General features: G+C 39.9%; 3 protein-coding genes across 4 annotated transcripts in view; 2 read left to right on the forward strand and 1 right to left on the reverse strand.

The window, feature by feature from the left end:
- Window positions 1-10402, forward strand: part of phrf1 (PHD and ring finger domains 1) — a 15168-nt gene extending 4766 nt beyond the window's left edge. The window contains exons 8-19 of one of the 2 annotated variants that reach the window (XM_077739911.1): window positions 1-71; window positions 442-665; window positions 887-1019; window positions 1094-1209; window positions 1306-1499; window positions 1597-1719; window positions 1849-2003; window positions 2173-3940; window positions 4033-5111; window positions 5589-5659; window positions 6522-6731; window positions 6825-10402. The exon at window positions 1-71 is cut by the window's left edge and continues 21 nt beyond it. In XM_077739911.1, the coding sequence (XP_077596037.1) occupies window positions 1-71; window positions 442-665; window positions 887-1019; window positions 1094-1209; window positions 1306-1499; window positions 1597-1719; window positions 1849-2003; window positions 2173-3940; window positions 4033-5111; window positions 5589-5659; window positions 6522-6731; window positions 6825-6962 (4282 nt within the window). In that variant the 3' untranslated portion in view covers window positions 6963-10402. The remainder of the gene's footprint in view (window positions 72-441; window positions 666-886; window positions 1020-1093; window positions 1210-1305; window positions 1500-1596; window positions 1720-1848; window positions 2004-2172; window positions 3941-4032; window positions 5112-5588; window positions 5660-6521; window positions 6732-6824) is intronic. The other variant, XM_077739920.1, reaches the window with a different exon arrangement.
- On the reverse strand, window positions 7857-11949 carry irf7 (interferon regulatory factor 7). Its single transcript, XM_077739932.1, has 10 exons — window positions 11731-11949; window positions 11447-11600; window positions 10203-10371; window positions 10041-10123; window positions 9886-9937; window positions 9723-9803; window positions 8857-9044; window positions 8355-8556; window positions 8155-8270; window positions 7857-8063 (listed from the first exon to the last, which is right to left on the reverse strand). Exons 1-10 carry the CDS (start codon window positions 11736-11738, stop codon window positions 7899-7901), a joined length of 1218 nt encoding a protein of 405 aa, XP_077596058.1. The 5' UTR covers window positions 11739-11949; the 3' UTR covers window positions 7857-7898.
- A 3244-nt stretch (window positions 11950-15193) lies between these two features.
- ascl1b (achaete-scute family bHLH transcription factor 1b) lies at window positions 15194-17888 on the forward strand. Its single transcript, XM_077710479.1, has 2 exons — window positions 15194-15273; window positions 16473-17888. Exon 2 carries the CDS (start codon window positions 16877-16879, stop codon window positions 17429-17431), a length of 555 nt encoding a protein of 184 aa, XP_077566605.1. The 5' UTR covers window positions 15194-15273; window positions 16473-16876; the 3' UTR covers window positions 17432-17888.
- The last annotated feature ends 444 nt before the right edge of the window (window positions 17889-18332 follow it).

The raw sequence follows: 18332 nt of genomic DNA on the forward strand, positions 1-18332 counted from the left end.
ACCGCCGCTGGATACAGTCCCTGTGGAGGAATGGTTCTGCCCTGAATGTGTTTCTAATAATATTAACTCAGGTAAGATAAGGCATGTTTTAGTTTCTGGGGTGCAAACTGCTTTAGCTCCATTTTCTACTGTTTTCTTTGCCAATTAACTTGTCACCATATTATTTTTTAAACTCCCTGAAATGTAAGATTTTTGACGGCAAGGTCCTTTTTGAATAACATTAATGTACTACAGTTTTTGAAAAATGGATTCAAACCTAGGAGTTACATGGGGCCCTTTCACAGACATATTTATGTAAATTACATATTTTGTTTGGTAGGATGGCACTCCAAAGGCCCAACTATTGGAGTGATTTTTTTAAAATGTCTATGCATTCATCATAATATTTTAGATGTCCAGGTTTACATGCTTGCACTTATAGTTTATTTTTATTTTTTGAAGGATCTGTAGAAGAACTAAACCGAACCCAAAGCATCCCTTCTACCGCCCAGCCAACCACCAGTCGCCGCCAGTCGAGAGCTGCCGGTCTAACACGAGCCATCGCACGTACTCAGCACAGTGAGCGGGTTCGAGCAAATGTGAATCGACATCGTATCACACAGGCACGCACGTCGCAGGTTTGGCATGATGGCGTGACGCTTCTCTCTTGGTTCTTGGATTTTCTGGTGTGTATGCTTACGTTACACCATTGTGTTTGCATATATGGGTCGAGAAAAGTGTTGTAAGATGCTATTTAGTGTAAAGGAAATGTGACCACAGGTGACAGGTGCATGAGAAATTTTAGCAGTGATAGAAGTGTTTGGCCTTTCTGCTTAAATTGACTGACAAAATTAAAAAAATAAGAATAAACCTGAATTGTGATTTATAAACTGCACTATCTCTCCAGCACGCTCCTGCATACCAGATCCAGTCTTCTTGGCTGGATGAGACCATCAATGCAGTGGTTGCCGGGCTGAACACAGCTATTTACGTAAGGGACCTCACACCTCGTGCTCCAACCAGACGCAGGCGCACGACAGGTAAGTCAGCATGCAAAAATGCAACTGTTATAGGAACTGTACCAGGAATAAATGCAGCACATTCTGTTGAACAGGAACACGCCGAAAGGTTACAAAAAGAAAGCCACTCTCTGCTAAGGGTAAAAAAGGCCGTTCGACAAAACGTAGAAGGAAACGTCAAGGAAAGAGTTCTAAATCCAAAACGACATGGGTGAGTATCCTGCCTTCAATTCAATGAGGGAAATGCACAATTTAATGTGAGTGTAAAAAAAATTAACACATTTTTCTTGTCTTGGTTTTATTAAAGGTGGGGAAAAAGGTAGCGACTCCTCGGAGCCGCATTGCCAATAGTCTGGGACTTTCAAAGGACAAGAACAACTGTTCACTTCCAACAGTGTGTCGCCCCACAGAGCACACGCTAAGCAACATGCGAGCAGACATAGGAGCTGCATCTCTCTCAATTTATGGGGATCCTTCTGACCTGGATCCTTTCATAGAGCGGTATGATCATAACAGAATCGTGACTTGAGCTATAATGGTTGAGAAATGTGTGTTGAAGTTTGGAATTGCTTTTTGTTTTGTTTGTTTTTTTGGACAGGGAAGAGAATAGGCAAGATGACATCGTACTGTCATTGCTACAGGCCAAGAGACGAGGGATCTCCCATTCTGCATTTCGCTCTCACCAGCCTGTTGCACGACCTGTCAGTACAGGCATGTCGAGGTAAAATTTCATCTTAGTATGCAAGGATTTCCTTTCCATAGATATATATGACTCTTAATTTAAAAGTCAGATGATATAAATATAGGAAAAAAAGGGGGAGAAGATACAATACATTCATTTCTCTACCAGACAGGGTATGGATGTTTCCCAAATTGGAGGTGTTGTGGAGGCAGCACCAGTTCCTGACCTTTTGGGAAGCATTCTTTCAGGGCAAAACATGCTCTTGATGGATAGCTCGGATGTTGTCATTAATCGGGATGGTTCTCTTAAAGCCTCTAAAACAGGTAGGTTTTGGAATTTCAAACAGATATTGGAAGACTTTGTGATTTTACTGGATTCCCTATCCCCAATAATCGGGATTAGAGATTTGGCTACGTCTTGAAAGAGGTTTCACTCTGAACACACCATATTCAGTATGGTTTCTCTTACATTCTGTGTTCATTTCCGCTGCAGGTTTTTCAACACTGAAGCCAGGCTCACGAAAGGGGAGCAACTCAGAAGAATCCAATTTTCAGGCAGAGACAGCAGTTTCACCCATTCTAGAAGAATCTCCTCTGTCCAATCCCCACAACAGACCTCAACCAGGCGATTTCCACAGCAACTTGAGCAGGCCTTTCTCCCAGGGCTCCTCTCGAGTACCCTCAGTCCACCACATTCAACCTTCACACTCTCCTGATTTGCCACCGCGAGGTTTCCAGCCACCTATTAAAAACAGACCCTCATCGTCATTTGGCATCCAGAGAACCAGTGCCCCTACCCCTTGTAAAAAATCAGACCCAACCCCCTTTCGCAAGGAAACCCTTCCATCACAATCTCAGCCTACCAAAACACCTATAAAACCCACATGGGTTGACGTGGACATCCTCCCAAAGATACCAAAATTAAAACGAGATGCTGCAAATGCTGGTAATAGTGGCAATAGTAATACTAACAACAATAATCCCGGCATACCTGAAACTGCTTTGATGAACTTTGCTGGTGACAGAAATGGGCAGGAACGTGTTTCCCAACAAAGCAACACTGACCGCCAGCCTCAAAATCAAGGAGCGGGTTCCTCTCAAGGCTTCTCTAACTCATTCTCCTTTTCTTCCTTCACTGTCCCTCCTTCTACACCAACATGCAATACCTCAGTATCTTCCTCCTCTTCCTCATCATCATCATCCGTAAGCTTCCGCATTAACTCCAGCGGAAACTCGTTCCATTCACGGCGGCTCAGTCTCCCAACGTGTCCTGCCAGCGGAAGCAACGTAGTCGATGATAGGAGAAAAAAGGTGGAGGCAGCAAAACAGAGACAAGAGCACTCGGACAAACAGTATCTTTTTGGATCTCGTCCAGTTCCCGGTGATAGACAAAACGTAACTAACGCCTATGATCCTTCTAATCCAACTGTGTCAGACTCCAGCAGCTCTGACGAGGATGAGAGCGTGGACGGCAGCACTCGTAAATTTAATTCTGTTCCTGATTTAGCCTTCCGTCAATTTTTAGAACAAAGCAAGCAGCAGAAACTTGCTCGAGTGAAAACTGAAACACGTGAGAGTGAAGCCTCGCACGAATCTCCAAGGAACGCTCCTGTACAGACTCCATCACGGGTAGTCAGTTGTGCTTCCGGAGTTGTCAGAGTTCGAATCGAATCAGTGAAGAAGGAAAGAAAGATTGAGAACCAAACAGCAGTGAGCGGTGTCAAGATAAAGATTGAGTCGGGACTTTCTGATTCTGAAAAAGATGATATATTGGGAAAAGCTGTCAAAAGCTGTTCTGGTTTGGAGACACCAGTCACATTTTCACCTGTTCATCACAGCCTGGACTATTTGCAGCCAAAAGAGGAAAGTGATATTAGTTGCAAAATGTATGATTCTTTGGGCACTGCTTCATCTTTTAGGATGAAAATAAAGGAAGAAATTAAACCAGGTTCTCCACTTCGAAGAGATTTGGTCCAGAAAAACAAAACTTTTACCACTGCAGTTCCAGTAAAAGAACAACAATCTACTTCAAGCAGCTCAGAATTCGATGGGGGCAAAACTAAGCAACATTTTGTTACGAAGCAAGAAAAACAACAGAAGAAAATGGATTCAGACAGGGAAAGGCGGTCAAGTGAGAGAAAGGCACATTCATCATCCTCTTCATCCTCTTCATCATCATCATCTTCATCATCATCGTCGTCATCTTCATCCCCATCCAGATCTCCTCAGGAGTCTTCCAAAAAGAGAAAGCAGAGATCAAGGTAAAGTGACATTAGCATTTTTTTTCAAATTCCAAAAGACTAATTATTCCTGTTCCTCTAATTTATATTCTTTTTCTTTTTTAAATCCAAAGTTCTGACTCCCGGTCAAGTAGCAAAGAACGTTCAAGGAGGAACAAACTTGAACAAACGCAAAGGGAACACACAGATGACAGCGAAAATGGCCGAAACAGAAGGGATAGGACATTTGGTTCTCAATCTTCCAGATTCGAGGGCAGATCGAAGGACCATAGACATGGACACTCGCATTCCAATTCCCCAGCAACATCACCATACAGGTCTAGATCCAGAGAAAGAAGGCGAGAACATCCGCACTCGCGCCACGAAGACTTGAAGCCACGACTTAAAGATAAATGTAAACCAATGTCAAGGTCGAGTTCAAGAGAGAGAAGGGAAACCGATGCTTCGTCCAAAGGGTTACCAGAAACTGCACTTATGGGATTTGCATCTTCAAAATATGACAAAATCCCCAAAAATGAGAGCCAAGAGGAAAAATTGCCTGAGGTTAAAAAAGATCTGTCTGTTTCTTTTTTGGCCGCAAAGGTTAAAAAGGAACATGACAGCGCATATGCTATGATCACAACTCCAGAAATTGAGAAAGAATATAAATATTTAAAAAAGGTGAAGAAAGAAGATCAACAATCCATAGATATGTTTCAATATTCTCCCCTTACAACATCACTTTTGACCAGCCAAGAGATAAAAACAGATCACAGTGAGGGAGTAGTATGTCAAGCAACCATGACAGAAAACATTTTGGAAATCACTCAAGTAAAAGTGGAGCCTTTGCCCTCAGAATTGCCAGTCACCTTGTCTCACACCTTAGAGAGTTATCAGGAGCCAACCAACAATTTTCAGCCTGAGTCCAAGGCACTAGTCGATGAGGCAAACACAATTGAAACCAAAAGCCCTCTGAAGCAACCAGACTATGATGAGGACTTTTCTGTGGATTTGTTACTTGACAGCATTGGCTTTCTCAAGCAGGAACGGAATAAGGATATTAATTCCCATGTTAAGAAAGAAGACATCAAACAGGAAGCCAAGCCGGAGGCTGTACAGATCCCTGCTGCATGCAAAAGTAAAATTCAAGGGAAGAGGGTGACCTGGAATATACAAGAGCCCGAGGCGGTGCAACCAGTCAAGGCTGAGAGCAGTAAGCTATCATTTCACTTTTCCATGTTTTTCATGCACGTTGGACATTGTAGCAACATGCCCGATAACATTTCCCAAAAATCACAATAACTCAAATCGTGGGTTTTGAATGGTCAAAAATTCAAAATCAAATGGTGGATTCTGGAGAATTGTATTTTTTTCAATAGCGTGAGATTGTTTGAGACATTTTTTTAGGTTAAATCAGTTGCATAATAGCTTCAATGTAGGATAAAATGAAACCACTCAATTATATCTCAACATACCGTGATTTCAACTGTCTCAATCTAAAGTCATTTAGGAATAAGTTGACATGCTGCAAAGTTAAGAGCATTGACTGGCCTGCCCTAGAAAAACGCTTTATTATAGCATTATTTTTGGACTTATGCACTGCAGTAATGAATGAATGAGTTCCTTTATTGCGCAAAACTTAAGATGCCTTTGACATGTTGAATTAAATTCATTGCCCTTTTTATTTCAGAGTTCGCATTATATAGAAAAAGGGTGAAGCAAGAGGCATCCTGCAGACCCTTACCCGTTCCTACCACTCAGGTAAGACCTACAACAGCAAACACTATTTTCACAATGACAGCTGACATTCCTCTGCACACTTCCACAATTAATTGAAAACAAGTATGTGAAAGAATTATGCATTAAATGAATAATTACATTTAACTGCACTTTAATACATGGAAATAACAACATGGCTTTCCTCTATTATACAGTTATAAAATTGCCAAGTATTTGGAGATAAAGTAATGGCCTCACATCAGGCAAAGTAAATTCAAAGATGTAGTACAATTTCAGCCCTTTTTGATTACTGGCTATTTTCTTCGTGTCACTTAAGATGTTATATCAGTGACACATTCGATAAGAATATCGTGTTAAAGCTGATTTGATGAATTAGTAAATTGAGGTACGAGTTTGTTCACTGCTGTTATAATTTAAGATTATAATATATAATATAGTAATATGGCTTAATTACCAGTAGATGTCACCACTTGCCTTGCAATCGTTGCCCCTGCAACGTTTGTGGTATGTTATTGAAACTAAACCTGCAGGGGGGGGGTGGGTCATTTCTTCATAAATGAAATCGAAACCTAAAAACGTCATACATAATATTGAGTTTCAATTCACCCATGATAAGAATGAAGTCATCTTCAGATTCAACTATACCGATTTTTCTATCTGCTACCCTAAATAGAGTTGAACAAATAAGTTTGGTCAGCATCAAATCTCGCTCATGGGATTTATTGGCAGATTAATGTGATCAATTTCTTTCTTTTTTAAATACTTCCCAGTCACAATTTTCACAACTCATAAAAATTCAAAAATTGCTGACATGGATACGTTTTGAGCTCATCGTCCATGATTGGCTATAAGATCGGTCATGTTGCATGAACTACGTTAACAGGACACAAGCGGACCTGACTCATTTAATGATTTAGCCAAGAGAGACGATGCCGCGCAGCCAACGAGTAGTGGCTGCCAAGTGTATTTGAAAAAACTTCACATGCAAGAGAGAGCCATTGACGAGGTGAAACTCGCCATCAAACCTTTTTACCAGAAAAGAGACATCACCAAGGAGGAATATAAAGACATTGTACGCAAAGCTGTGCAGAAGGTGGGTTCTAAGATTTTTAATAAATTGCGTCAACAATTTGTTTTTGAGCTAAAACTGTCGATTGGAAGATGTTTACATCATGTGTTCTTCTAGGTATGCCACAGCAAAAGTGGGGAAATTAACCCAGTCAAGGTGGGGAATCTAGTCAAGGCTTATGTGGACAAATACAAGCATGCTCGGAAACGCCAAAAATCTGAAACTGAGCCCACGAAGATGTCTGACGGCAACTGATCCAAGCCACTCACTCACTTTTTTAGTGGAGAGCAAATTAAAGTAAGATTTTATTTACTCTTCACCATGGACAAGTGTACCTTTTTGGTATTTTGCTCAGATGCAAGTCTAGAGAAGTCTTTTAGCGCACAGCTGAAGTTTCTCCTTTAAGAGACTTTTGAGATCGATACTTCTACTCACTGATTCTCTGCACTCTTGTCAAAGGGATGATTTTGCTATTGCGAGCTTTTGTTAATATCATATACAGCTACTCTTCACCTGCAGTTTTTACATCAATGTTTCAAATATTTGGAGGAAATGTCAATAGTCTTATTAGGAAGTTAAGTAAAACTTGTAAATAATTTTGATTTCAACTTTTCCACCCAAGTGTTTATTTCCGTAAAGGCTGCCTGTTGGTCTCGTCACTATTACAACAATAAATGTATTTAGATTGTTTTGTTATATAAACCAATCTGGTTTGTTTCCTCTATTTTCCTGAATAGATGTCGTTTTTAGTACTATTTCTAAATCTTATAAGGTTTATAATTTTGTATAGTTTGGTTTATTGACTCTTTACAACAGCATTATTGGACTGAACCATACTATATATACTCTTAACCAGATGCACTTATTTGTTTCCGGATTTGTATTTTTTCTTTTTAAATTACTAGGTTTCATTCACTAACGTCTCACCTTTTCTTTTTAACGATTTATAGCAGAAAGTAATGTTAATTATACGATGGAACCTATATGAATTTGGATTTTAGGCACTACGTAGTTGCTTCTTTTTGGTGCAACCCACCGCACATTATACCAATGATTGAAAAGGTGAAATTTATCATGCTGAATACTGTATCATGTAAAAAAGTTTAGAAGTACACTTTATTTGCAGTTAAGACATGAAAACTAAAAAGGGGGAATTCAATAAAAAATTTATTTACGGATGCAAAACAGTTCTCAATTGGACAGTTCGCTAAACTCAGTTGTTGGTGGGCTGAATTGAGATGCAATGAAATCATAAAAACTGTTTGAAAACTGCAGGCTGACATTGCCACTGTTCAGTGAAGATGCTCCCTCAGTCTGGGCCTTCTCATGAAAGCTTTGGAAGATTAGTGGGACCACCTGTGTGAGCATGCGGAGGACCATTGTAGAGATATTGTACAAAAAAAATGATTAAATACTCCGGATGTATTATGTTAAAGTCTAATTTCACCTGGACTACAATAAGCTTCTTTTCCAACGGTTTTCCATCCGGGAACATTTCTCCAAAACACATTGTGATTTTATAGTTAGGAGCGCTTCCACTGTTCTCTTTAAACTGTTTTAGTTCTGAAACAAATGTAAATTCGAAGAATTATGCTTTTACAGTGTACCATATTGTAGTAGTTCTTTCTTTTAGATCTCTATGCTCACCTTGAACAAACTTCTCAACATTTAATAGCTCCACCATGGTATTTTTGAGTAATTTTCTTGGGTGTGCTGGTGCCATACCGGGTCCATCAGTACTGGCAAAGACACGGCAAGTGTCCTGTCTGATGCCATAGATGCCAGACTCATGCACTTCAAGAAGTAAACCTCTCTGGATACTGTTTAGGATACGATTTGTGTATTCAATCTGGTGGAAACATGGGATTGGAATATATTATTGAACCAACTGTTGCAAAATAATAGACAGGTTACAGACTACTGGACAAAGTCTATCGAATTGGATTAGATAAGATTAGAACTTTAATTTATCCCATATTCCGGAAATTTCTTTGGTTGCAGTAGCAGGACAGACACAGAAGACATTGTAGACCTAGATAAAAAAACATGCATGGACAGGGAATTATTCTGTTTTAGCATTTCCCTGCTACATAAAAAAAGACAATTTAGGCTGAATTTTAGTTTAGGTCTCTTGAAAGATGCAAGGCACCTGTTTGTGGTCCAGCAGGGCTTCAGTGGTAGGGAAGCAGAGAGAATGGGTGTTGTTTTCAGTGGCCTGTTGGAGGTAGTGGAGTTGAAGACGAGCTGTGTTCAGTATAGTTTTTAGCATTAGTCGATTTCTGTAGAAGATGGAGACCTCCAAATCAGTACTCTGATATCGAGGCAGATCTGGATTTGCTGGGGAGGAAAGGAAGCACACCAAGTTTTAGCTGACAAAAAGAACAAGATCACATCTACTAGTGGTGAAATTAGTTTCCTCTGTAGGGTGACCAAGCTCCCTCTTAGAAATAGAAGGAGAAACTTCAAAGTGTTTTGATAAGACCCAGACAAGGTGATTTGGGCATCTGGTTAAGATGCATCACTCCACCTTGTTGGGAAGGTCTAAGACACACTGAACAGGTTAGATGCTCTTTTTTCAGAGGAGGCCCAGGGCACTACAGTTCGGTTGTGAGATTCACACACAGACACCAATGTTCCCAGCGGCAAGACGTTTCCCAATGGCAGAAGATCATGGCCTCAACTACCCCAGCAGAGCTGGATGTAATGACTGGGGACAGTAAAGTCTAGGTTTCCTTGTTAATAATGGCACCCTTGCCACCCCATCTTATTGAATCCAAATAGATGGATGTACTTCAGGTATCCCATTATTCTCAGATGAAGAACATTCAGATGATTACACATCAGGAAGCTCTGCAGTTCTTTTATGATTCTGCCCCCCCCCCCCATATAGGTATTCACCAAACAATGCTAAATATTATTATTTTATTTTAAGTTCTTTATTTGTTTACAAAATATGCTCTAATGACATAATTGACAGGCAACAACTTTACCTGCTTGAAGCACAGAAATGCTCACCTTGTAAAAGATGAGTGGCATTCTCAGCTATTGCCGCAACATAATTGCTTCTCTGGGCCGTTAGATTTTGTTGAAAGTATTCTGTTCCACACCCGTGAGCAAAATAAAGAAGAATAAATGTGAAGGATTTTAAATGTTTTTCTTTAAGCAAAATGGGACATACCTGATAGCTGGATGCTGGGTTCCGAGGCCGGAAAATCATTTACAAATTGTTTCTGTTTGAAGACAAAAACAGCAATCAAGAAAAGCCCTTAAGAAAGACATGTATTCTACAGGAACCCATGTATAAACAGTTATGAATAGAAGTTGGAAATGCACCTCTGGGGGACCACTGTAGAGATCTACAATCATGTCAAATTCCTCTCCTAGGACTTGTATTTGCTGTTTACATTCCTCATTGTCTGCAACAACAACAAATACGCTATAATATTAATTTTCCTTTGCTAACAGAATATCACAATGCAGCCTCAACAGTCTTACTTTTAGTGTTGATAATCTCATAGATTTTATGAGGGTCTGTAGTCTTAGAGTTATCTTCAACCAGTTTAAAGCGTAGTGGGTGGTTGTTAAGATTACAGCGAAAGTTTGTTTTCCACCTGGCCTTATCTGTTGGGAAAACATGGATCTTTCCACTTACAACTGCCCATGCCTGTGAATAATAAAGTACATATTGTGTTGTTCGGTGTAGTACAATAAATTAATTTAGACTGAACTTCACCTGTATTGACAATGTTGGAATCAATTCTGTGTACAAAGTTAAATGATAAATATTCATTATATTTTAGCCCACATCCCAAAGCAATTTCTAATACCAAGATTTAACAATTGACCTAAATATGGCCCAACTAAAAATCTAGTCTTACCGTTACATGGAGTACTTTAATAGAAAAACGGGAGGTGTAGTATAAGACTGTTTCCATAATTAAAGGTTTTGTAAGGTAATTTGGATGTTTTTTTTCTTCTCCCAAATACAGGGTGACCCAAAAAGATGCCTTACTCATCAGTTTCGAAAACGTTTCCATTGGTACGCATCTCTTTGGGTCACCCTGTACATGAAATCTCTTTGTAAATAAGTGCTGAAAACATGGGGATAAATTGCAAACAAATCAGTTTTGAATCTCCATTAAAACTCTTTTGGTCTAAAAGAGGAAACATACTAAACACATTAGTATCAACGCTAGCAAGCGCCAGGATTGTGATCGATTGTCGAAATGGACACGATTGCTGTATTCTAGCAATGACAAGACAGGCTGATTTTAAAAGCCTTGTAACGTACTAATTTGTTTCTTTTTATTTACTCAAATTTGTCAGGTTTGATAAAAAACGGCTTTATATTTGCTAAAGAATATACAGTAATCCCTCGTTTATCGCGTCTTCACTTATCGCAAATTCATTACTTTGTGATTTTCCGCTATTATTTTTTTTAAAAACTATATTTTTTAAATGTTCCTAATGTGAAAATCCACGCTGAAACTCGTAAGCGGAAGCCAATCTTGCTATTTGGACTCAGCACCGAAGAAAAAAGTATTATAATAGGGGTGACCCTACTTTGCGATTTTTCGATTATCGTGGCCATGTTTGGTCAACATTATCCGCAATATTCGAGGGATTACTGTATACATTTTAATTTGACGTAACAGAACCTTTAAATATTAATCCAAATAATGCTGTAAACAAGTGTGCCAGATTGAATTCTGCAACAAATTGATGGAAGTCAAACCTACGTGAAATATTTTGGTGTCGACATCACTGCAGTCTTTTTTGGAGTTGTGCTTCCAGGGAATTCGGATCTTGTTGGGAGCAACATAGCGCAGACCTTCATACTGGCCCGCCTCTACTTGCTCTATAAGCCAGTTGGCAAATGTTGGCTTGTGAGGACTTTAAAGAAAACATGTTTGATTAATCATCACTCATGTTTTGCTGACAATCAGGAAGTATAGTAGCAGATTTAAGTATTACAAACTAACACTTTTAAAACAACACATCTCAACAAACAACAAAATCTTACCACTGCATTTCCGTTCCTTTTAACAGGTCGTCTGTGTCATTCAAACACGGTCTGCAATTTTATACACTCACTCACACGCAGAAAGCATTGTGTACCTCCTCCCATGTGGGAGGGCTCCACTTTCTATGGTATTTCCTGCACAAAAAGGTGCCAAGTGGGGAATCTTAATCTCGAACTTCCCTTGTCATCAGATAGGCAGTTTCATCAGATGTATAAATTAAGCAAACCAGACGTTCCTCTTTATTCTTGTCCTTTTAATACACGTGTAATTTCACTATTGGATGGAAATAAAGATGATGTCATCACTTCGTTTTCATCTTCTCTACCTGTCAGTCTTAAACACGTGGGCGATACAAGCATTGGCAAGATTTGAACACATAAAACAGCTCATAAACAGTAGTCACAAACTGGGTGGAGTTACTATATACCTGTTTAATCTGTAACCATTTTCACCCACTCCATCTAAACACAAAACAAATAACATCTTCAGTTTTGTACTGCCAGAAACTGAACACCATACTTACGGGCACTTCTTTTATTTGTTGTTTATCAAGCAAAATGTTTGTATAGAACCACTCTTAAAGTGAGAATCTGCATGGATTGTTAATTCCATGTAGTTGTTAATGCTGTCACTAAAACTGGCAGACAATCTGAGATACATTTTTACTTGGCTAACACAGTACTCTCATTTAATATTGTCCCCTCCCATTTCGAAGAATTGGCTTGTATTCACATTTTTCTAATTAATTTACTAAACAAGATATTACCCACTAATATGCATTTGATAACGTTGTTGTCCTTCCCTTTTAAACGTCATGTAAAGTGTCTCAGTGGGATGGGCAATTAAACAATATGAACAAGATTGCTAATAAATCATAATTGTGTTCATGTTCAACATTGCTGTGGACGAAACTCAACATGTATTTGAAAGTAAATATCTGTCATTCAATCATATATTTATATATATGTAAGAATTGACATCATCTACCCTGGGGGGCTTCTGATTTCCATTGTGTAATTGTCCTGCTCACTGGCACAGTAAGCATTAATACCTGTGATGGTGGGATGTATTTTATTAATAGCACTAGATTTCCACACCCCAGAAGGGACTGCAAAGCCTGAAAATCTAGTTGGTTCTGTTTGTTGCTGTTTTTTTTCCATCTACCCACGTTCAACCACCAGTCAGTTGAATTTTGGCCATGGTATTTGGTTAAGATTTCCCCCTACTCTTTAGAAGCACCCTACGTTTGTTATATCAGTAATGCAGAAGTGATACATGCTCAGTGGGGATACTTCCTTATTCATGTCTTTAGGATTCACCACAGCTCCTGTTTAGGTCACTGGCCACATGGCCAAGAGGTTAACTGTGAGATCTATTATTCTTGATTTCTCTCCCTAGGTCTTCTTTTACTGCTCGATATGAGAGTATATTGGCAGTTATTGTTCGAAATTCCAAATTTCTACTCCCAAATGGTACAGTTATTCTACATTGATGAATACAAGAAGGGGAAATATGTAATTAGAGAACTTCAAATTGGAATCATGTACTTCTGTATGACTCCAGGATTTATTAGATCTCTGCCAATGTGACCGAGATATTAACTCTTATCAATATTCGCTTTGTATACGGCTCAAAATGTACTACTAAAATAATATTCAATATAGTAGATCAAATTGGAGGTGAATATCTTACTCCTACTGATATTCATTTGAATCTATGGGGGAACTTGAATGCAGGTAAACCAAAAATATTTATTGTTTTCATTTTGTTGCTCCCTGATAGTTATTAGCAAATTATTCTGTGGTTACATACTTAATAAGAACTGGATAGACGCTATTTTGTCCACTATTTTTCCTCACTGTTTTCTTAAGTGCATCTATGAATTCTTGTGTTTTTGGTCTTTTGCTATTTTATTCATTCATTTATTTAAAATGTTTTTGTGTCAATTTTTCTCTTTCTTTTGTAGCAAAAGACTAGATAAGAAAAAGGGCCGGAAACCATGGAAACCAGTTCTTATAACCGAAGCATAAATGGTGAGATTTATCACTCACTGCACTTTATCCTCTGTGAGGATTAATTTCTGTTTGAAAAAGTAAACCAAGCTACCTAAATTGATTTCTATCAATTATCTGTAACAGTGGTTATATTAGCTGCAGTCACACGTTTAACGACGTTCCAGTCTCTCCTGGATTAAAGAAAATGATAATATTTGAGTTTCCGAACTTGCAAGCTCCAAGACGTTATTCTATGCCCAAACGTCCGTTCGGCGAACTGTCCGTCGCCCAAACGTCTTTCGGCGAGAGAAGTGCAGTCGTAAATTGACTTACAAAGTGGGTTACAAGGCCTTTTATCATGGGAAATACAATTTTTGTGGACACTTCTTATCACATGAACTAGATGCATGGCTGAATGAAGGCATGAGTGTCCATTTGTGACAATTAGGAACCTGTTTTGTGGTCAATTATACTCATTATGGTAGGTTAGTCTGACTACTTGGTTATTTATTTCAGCCCACTAAGGCTAATATTCCTCACGTGTTCACACTCGCATTTCTTTCCACATTAACAGCATGACAAAGCTTTTGTTTGGAACCTTGAAACATTGTAAATGTTGTTATTGCTATCTTGTTTCATAGTAAATGTTGATTATAAATGTATATATATATTGCTTTTCACTTGAAAGTCCAACCAAGATGAATTATGCATTAGAATGATTGCTATATTCAAGATGTGAAGTTCCCTAGATCACCGTTTTACATTTGTTATAAAATCTTTTGCACAGGTTGCCTTTTGAGTGTAAAGTGGCTTGAGCAGGCATTTGGGAGCACATACTGTCTTTCACATTGTAATTATGGCAGTAATCCTTCATTAGGTACTGTAAATAGTAAGAAATTTAAAAATCTACTTTGGGACTTTATTGGGAGTCATTATTACTGATATTTTTACATTGTTTTAAATTTGATAAATGTGTTAGTAATATTTCATTAGTCACAAAATTTTACATATTTTTAAATAATACATACTTTACATAGAATGAAAAAAAATGGAGAGAAATAATAATAATTAATTAGTAATCTGTACATTTTTTATTACCAAAAATATTCACACCCACACACGAGCATATTCTGTTCCATTTTGGCAACAGGTTAGTAATCTCTGCCACCTACTGGAACAACATTAAATTGTTTTTCTTCTCACCAAATATGGACAATTTGCTCCACAAAATTTATTCAGTGGCGGGCAGTGTAACTCAATATTTTGTAAAAATGAGTGTACTAATACATACTGTTTTATAGCATCAAGACCACAAAAATCACGACTATTCTACGTCATCTTCAAAACCTGGACATTGAGTTGAGAGGAGAAACCCCCTTGTGGAACGCGGTAAGCAAGCCACCATCTTTTCCACATTCAATATAGCAGAACAATGTGGGCGTGGTTAGGCCTATTCTCGACACAGCTGCGTAAATTAAGCACATGTGCAGTGGCTTGTCTTTTCAAACACCCTTTACTTTGCCAACGGACAGCAAGCTTGCACATGAGGTAAGGCGTAAAGCAATTTACTGGCCTTTGTGCATTTTTAGGAATCAATTGAGCCAAAAAACACCAACAAATCTGTTAGGTTAATGCCAGGTTGAACACACCGTATACAATTTAAATTTGGGCTCCCTTTCACCTGCCATGTGGGAAGGTGGGGTTTGAATCCCAGTTGGGAAACATTTTCTCTTAGTTGTTTCTATATATTTGTAGTCAAGACCTTCCATTAATGACAAAGTGAAGTGTGGCCAATTTGTGGTGTAGAGGTTAACTCTCCTGTCTCCCATGGTCATACGGCATTTTGAACTCGCGCATAACAAATAGACACACACAAAAACATTGTTTTCATAATAACTTGTATTAATATAATACACATTAATACATCAACAACTATTTTATAGCTATACTGCAGATGCATGCAAAAAGTATCCATCATAACCTCATACAATATTATTCAGGAATATAACCACATTTTACTCATCAAAATCATTTTTATTTATACACAAAATCCAATCTCTTTTATTTCCTGGCACAGTAAGTTTTTATTCAATTTAGGGCTGAAAATGTCTGTTTCTGGTTGTGACAGGCTAGTTTTTCTGCCTATTTTTGATTTTTAAATCACTACCAATTACCCAATGCAACCACAAGATGGCGACCATAGCCCATTTTCGCACAGTTCACGTTTGCAGATTAAAAAAGAGCAACAGTTGCTCACGGATATCACATTACAGAAGCAGAATCTTGACACTTGCTCTCAATTTTACATTTATTGGACACATGGTTTTTAATTAAAGAGCCTAAAGTTGAACTCGGGTTGATGTTGAGTTCGTTTCGACCTCATGACTTCCACCTGCAGAAGCATCGCTTTCATGGGTCCTAACGAGACTGAATGCAGCACGGCACTCAAAACCCCCATAATCCCGCATGTCATAAACTCCCTGTTTATTTTGGAACGAATCGCGTCCTCGCGTCGCTTGTCTAATTGCCAATTACTCCGCACAGAGAGTGCGTAAAAGCAGTAGCCCGGATACAGCAGCGAGCGTCTTGGTATTTGTGATCGTAAAGAGTCGGAGGTGGACGGTGGTGGGGGGGCGAAGACTTCTAAATTGAAGACTTGCCAGGGGTACATTGTCAAATTCAAAAGGCATTTCAAAGAGTCCAACCATTCTCTTCTTCTTTTTCCCCCTTCTTCTCTCTCCCCCCAGTCTTTTCTGTCTCCCCCCTCTCTCCCTGCTTTTCTTCTTGCACGGTTGCAGAGCGTTTGAATGGACCAATAGGCCTTCAAGTTTTGGAGACATTGGTATGCAAATGAGGCCAGCGCGTGCTCGGGGCCCAGTGAAAGCTCAGATTGTTTATTGAGCTCCGGGAGCCACGCGCCTGGCCCGAGGGAGCCGCGCTGCAACGCGCCGCCGAAGAAGAAGAATCACACCGCGGGGGCGGGGCCTGTCCACGGAGCGTGCGAGGAGAGGGGTGGGCGCGTGTTGAAAAAGAGGAGTGCTGCCAAAGTTTGGCTCACAGCGGCTCGTGGAGAGAAGAGCGGTGAAAAGAGACACTCGGAGCCCTAGTCGCCCACGAGAGCTCCAGGCGTCGCCGCATCCGTCAAACAGACATGGCGAGCATCAGCAGTATCAGCAGCATCAGCAGCAGTATCAGCACCAGCAGTAGCGCGGAGAGCGCCTTCACTAGGCGCGTGCATGATGCCGAGCAGAACCGAAACAAAGTGCTGAAGAGACAGCGCTCCAACTCGCCCGAGCTTTTGCGATGCAAACGGCGCTTGACCTTCAACGGCTTGGGTTACTCTATCCCGCAGCAGCAACCCGTGGCCGTGGCTCGCCGCAACGAACGTGAACGAAACCGGGTCAAGCAGGTCAACATGGGCTTTCAGACGCTACGCCAGCATGTGCCCAACGGGGCTGCTAACAAGAAAATGAGCAAAGTGGAGACCCTGCGCTCGGCGGTGGAGTACATCCGAGCTTTGCAGCAGCTTTTGGACGAGCACGACGCCGTGTCGGCGGCATTCCAGTGCGGTTTGCCGTCCCCCACGCTTTCCAACACTTACTCGGCCGACCCGGAGTCGCCTCACTCCACTTATTCGTCCGACGAGCCCCTGAGCTCTGAGGAACAGGAGTTGTTAGACTTCACCACCTGGTTCGATCGCTACTGACAGTTTTTTTTGAGGGGGTTGGAAAGGGACTCCAAGGAGCGAAGAGTGGGACTGTGTCACGTGGACGCTGTTAATTAATCCTCTTGTTGAAGAAGTGCAATTAAAACCCGCGTCCTCAAATGACTGAGACGGCCAAGAGACACTCACTGCCTGTAAACAAATCACAACAAGACTTATTTTTATATTCCGGAACCTGTCACTGATGGATGGACTTATCTCAGCAATATCAAGGCTACACCCTGGGATGAATTTTCCCCATCTTTTCAATTTTTCTTAATTTTATTTTTATATATTATATATATAGATATATATAAATACAGGTGGCGATAAGGAGCGCTCTGTTGATGTATATGCACTTGTTCTCCACTTCTTGTAGCTTACAAATGTACATATTTGATTGGAACAAATATATTTTGTGTTAAACGACTTTTATAAATAAAATAATCTATTTATATGACATGGTTATGTGTGTGTAAGTGTGTGTGCGCCACTTTGCTTACGACATACGACCGTATGTTTACGCGTGGGAGGGAGTGTGTGGCAGTAATTGAGCAAACTATGGAGCACTTCCATTCAAAGTTACCCCCATCCCCGATAAGACCCCCCCCCCTTCTTCAATGACCTTTTCTAGACTTGATTGGCCACATGGGGATAAAATTGCGCAGCTGGGTGAACCATCAATAAGTGTTGGAGACACACACACACCTTCCACTACTCTTTGTGTGCATTCAGAGGAGGAGATTAATATTACTTTTCGTGCATTGCATTGTTTCCAAGGCATGATTTTGCCTGCAGGGAGAGTGTTTGGGGGATAGAATGAGGGGGGTATCTCACTCTTCTCAAAGCCAATTTGAAATACGGCCCCGGGAAAGTCAGCAAGACAATTGAGTCAGGTCAAAAT

The sequence above is a fragment of the Stigmatopora nigra genome, chromosome 2 (assembly GCF_051989575.1).
Source record: "Stigmatopora nigra isolate UIUO_SnigA chromosome 2, RoL_Snig_1.1, whole genome shotgun sequence".
Taxonomy (NCBI): domain Eukaryota; kingdom Metazoa; phylum Chordata; class Actinopteri; order Syngnathiformes; family Syngnathidae; genus Stigmatopora; species Stigmatopora nigra.

Coding starts and splice junctions, on each gene's coding strand:
- irf7 (XM_077739932.1), bottom strand. Junction 9,804..9,885: donor ACCCAGCATCCAGCTATCAG/GTATGTCCCATT, acceptor GGTGTGGAACAG/AATACTTTCAACAAAATCTA. Junction 9,045..9,722: donor TGCCACTCATCTTTTACAAG/GTGAGCATTTCT, acceptor TTTCCTCCCCAG/CAAATCCAGATCTGCCTCGA.
- ascl1b (XM_077710479.1), top strand. CDS start 16,877: ATGGCGAGCATCAGCAGTATCAGCAGCATCAGCAGCAGTATCAGCACC.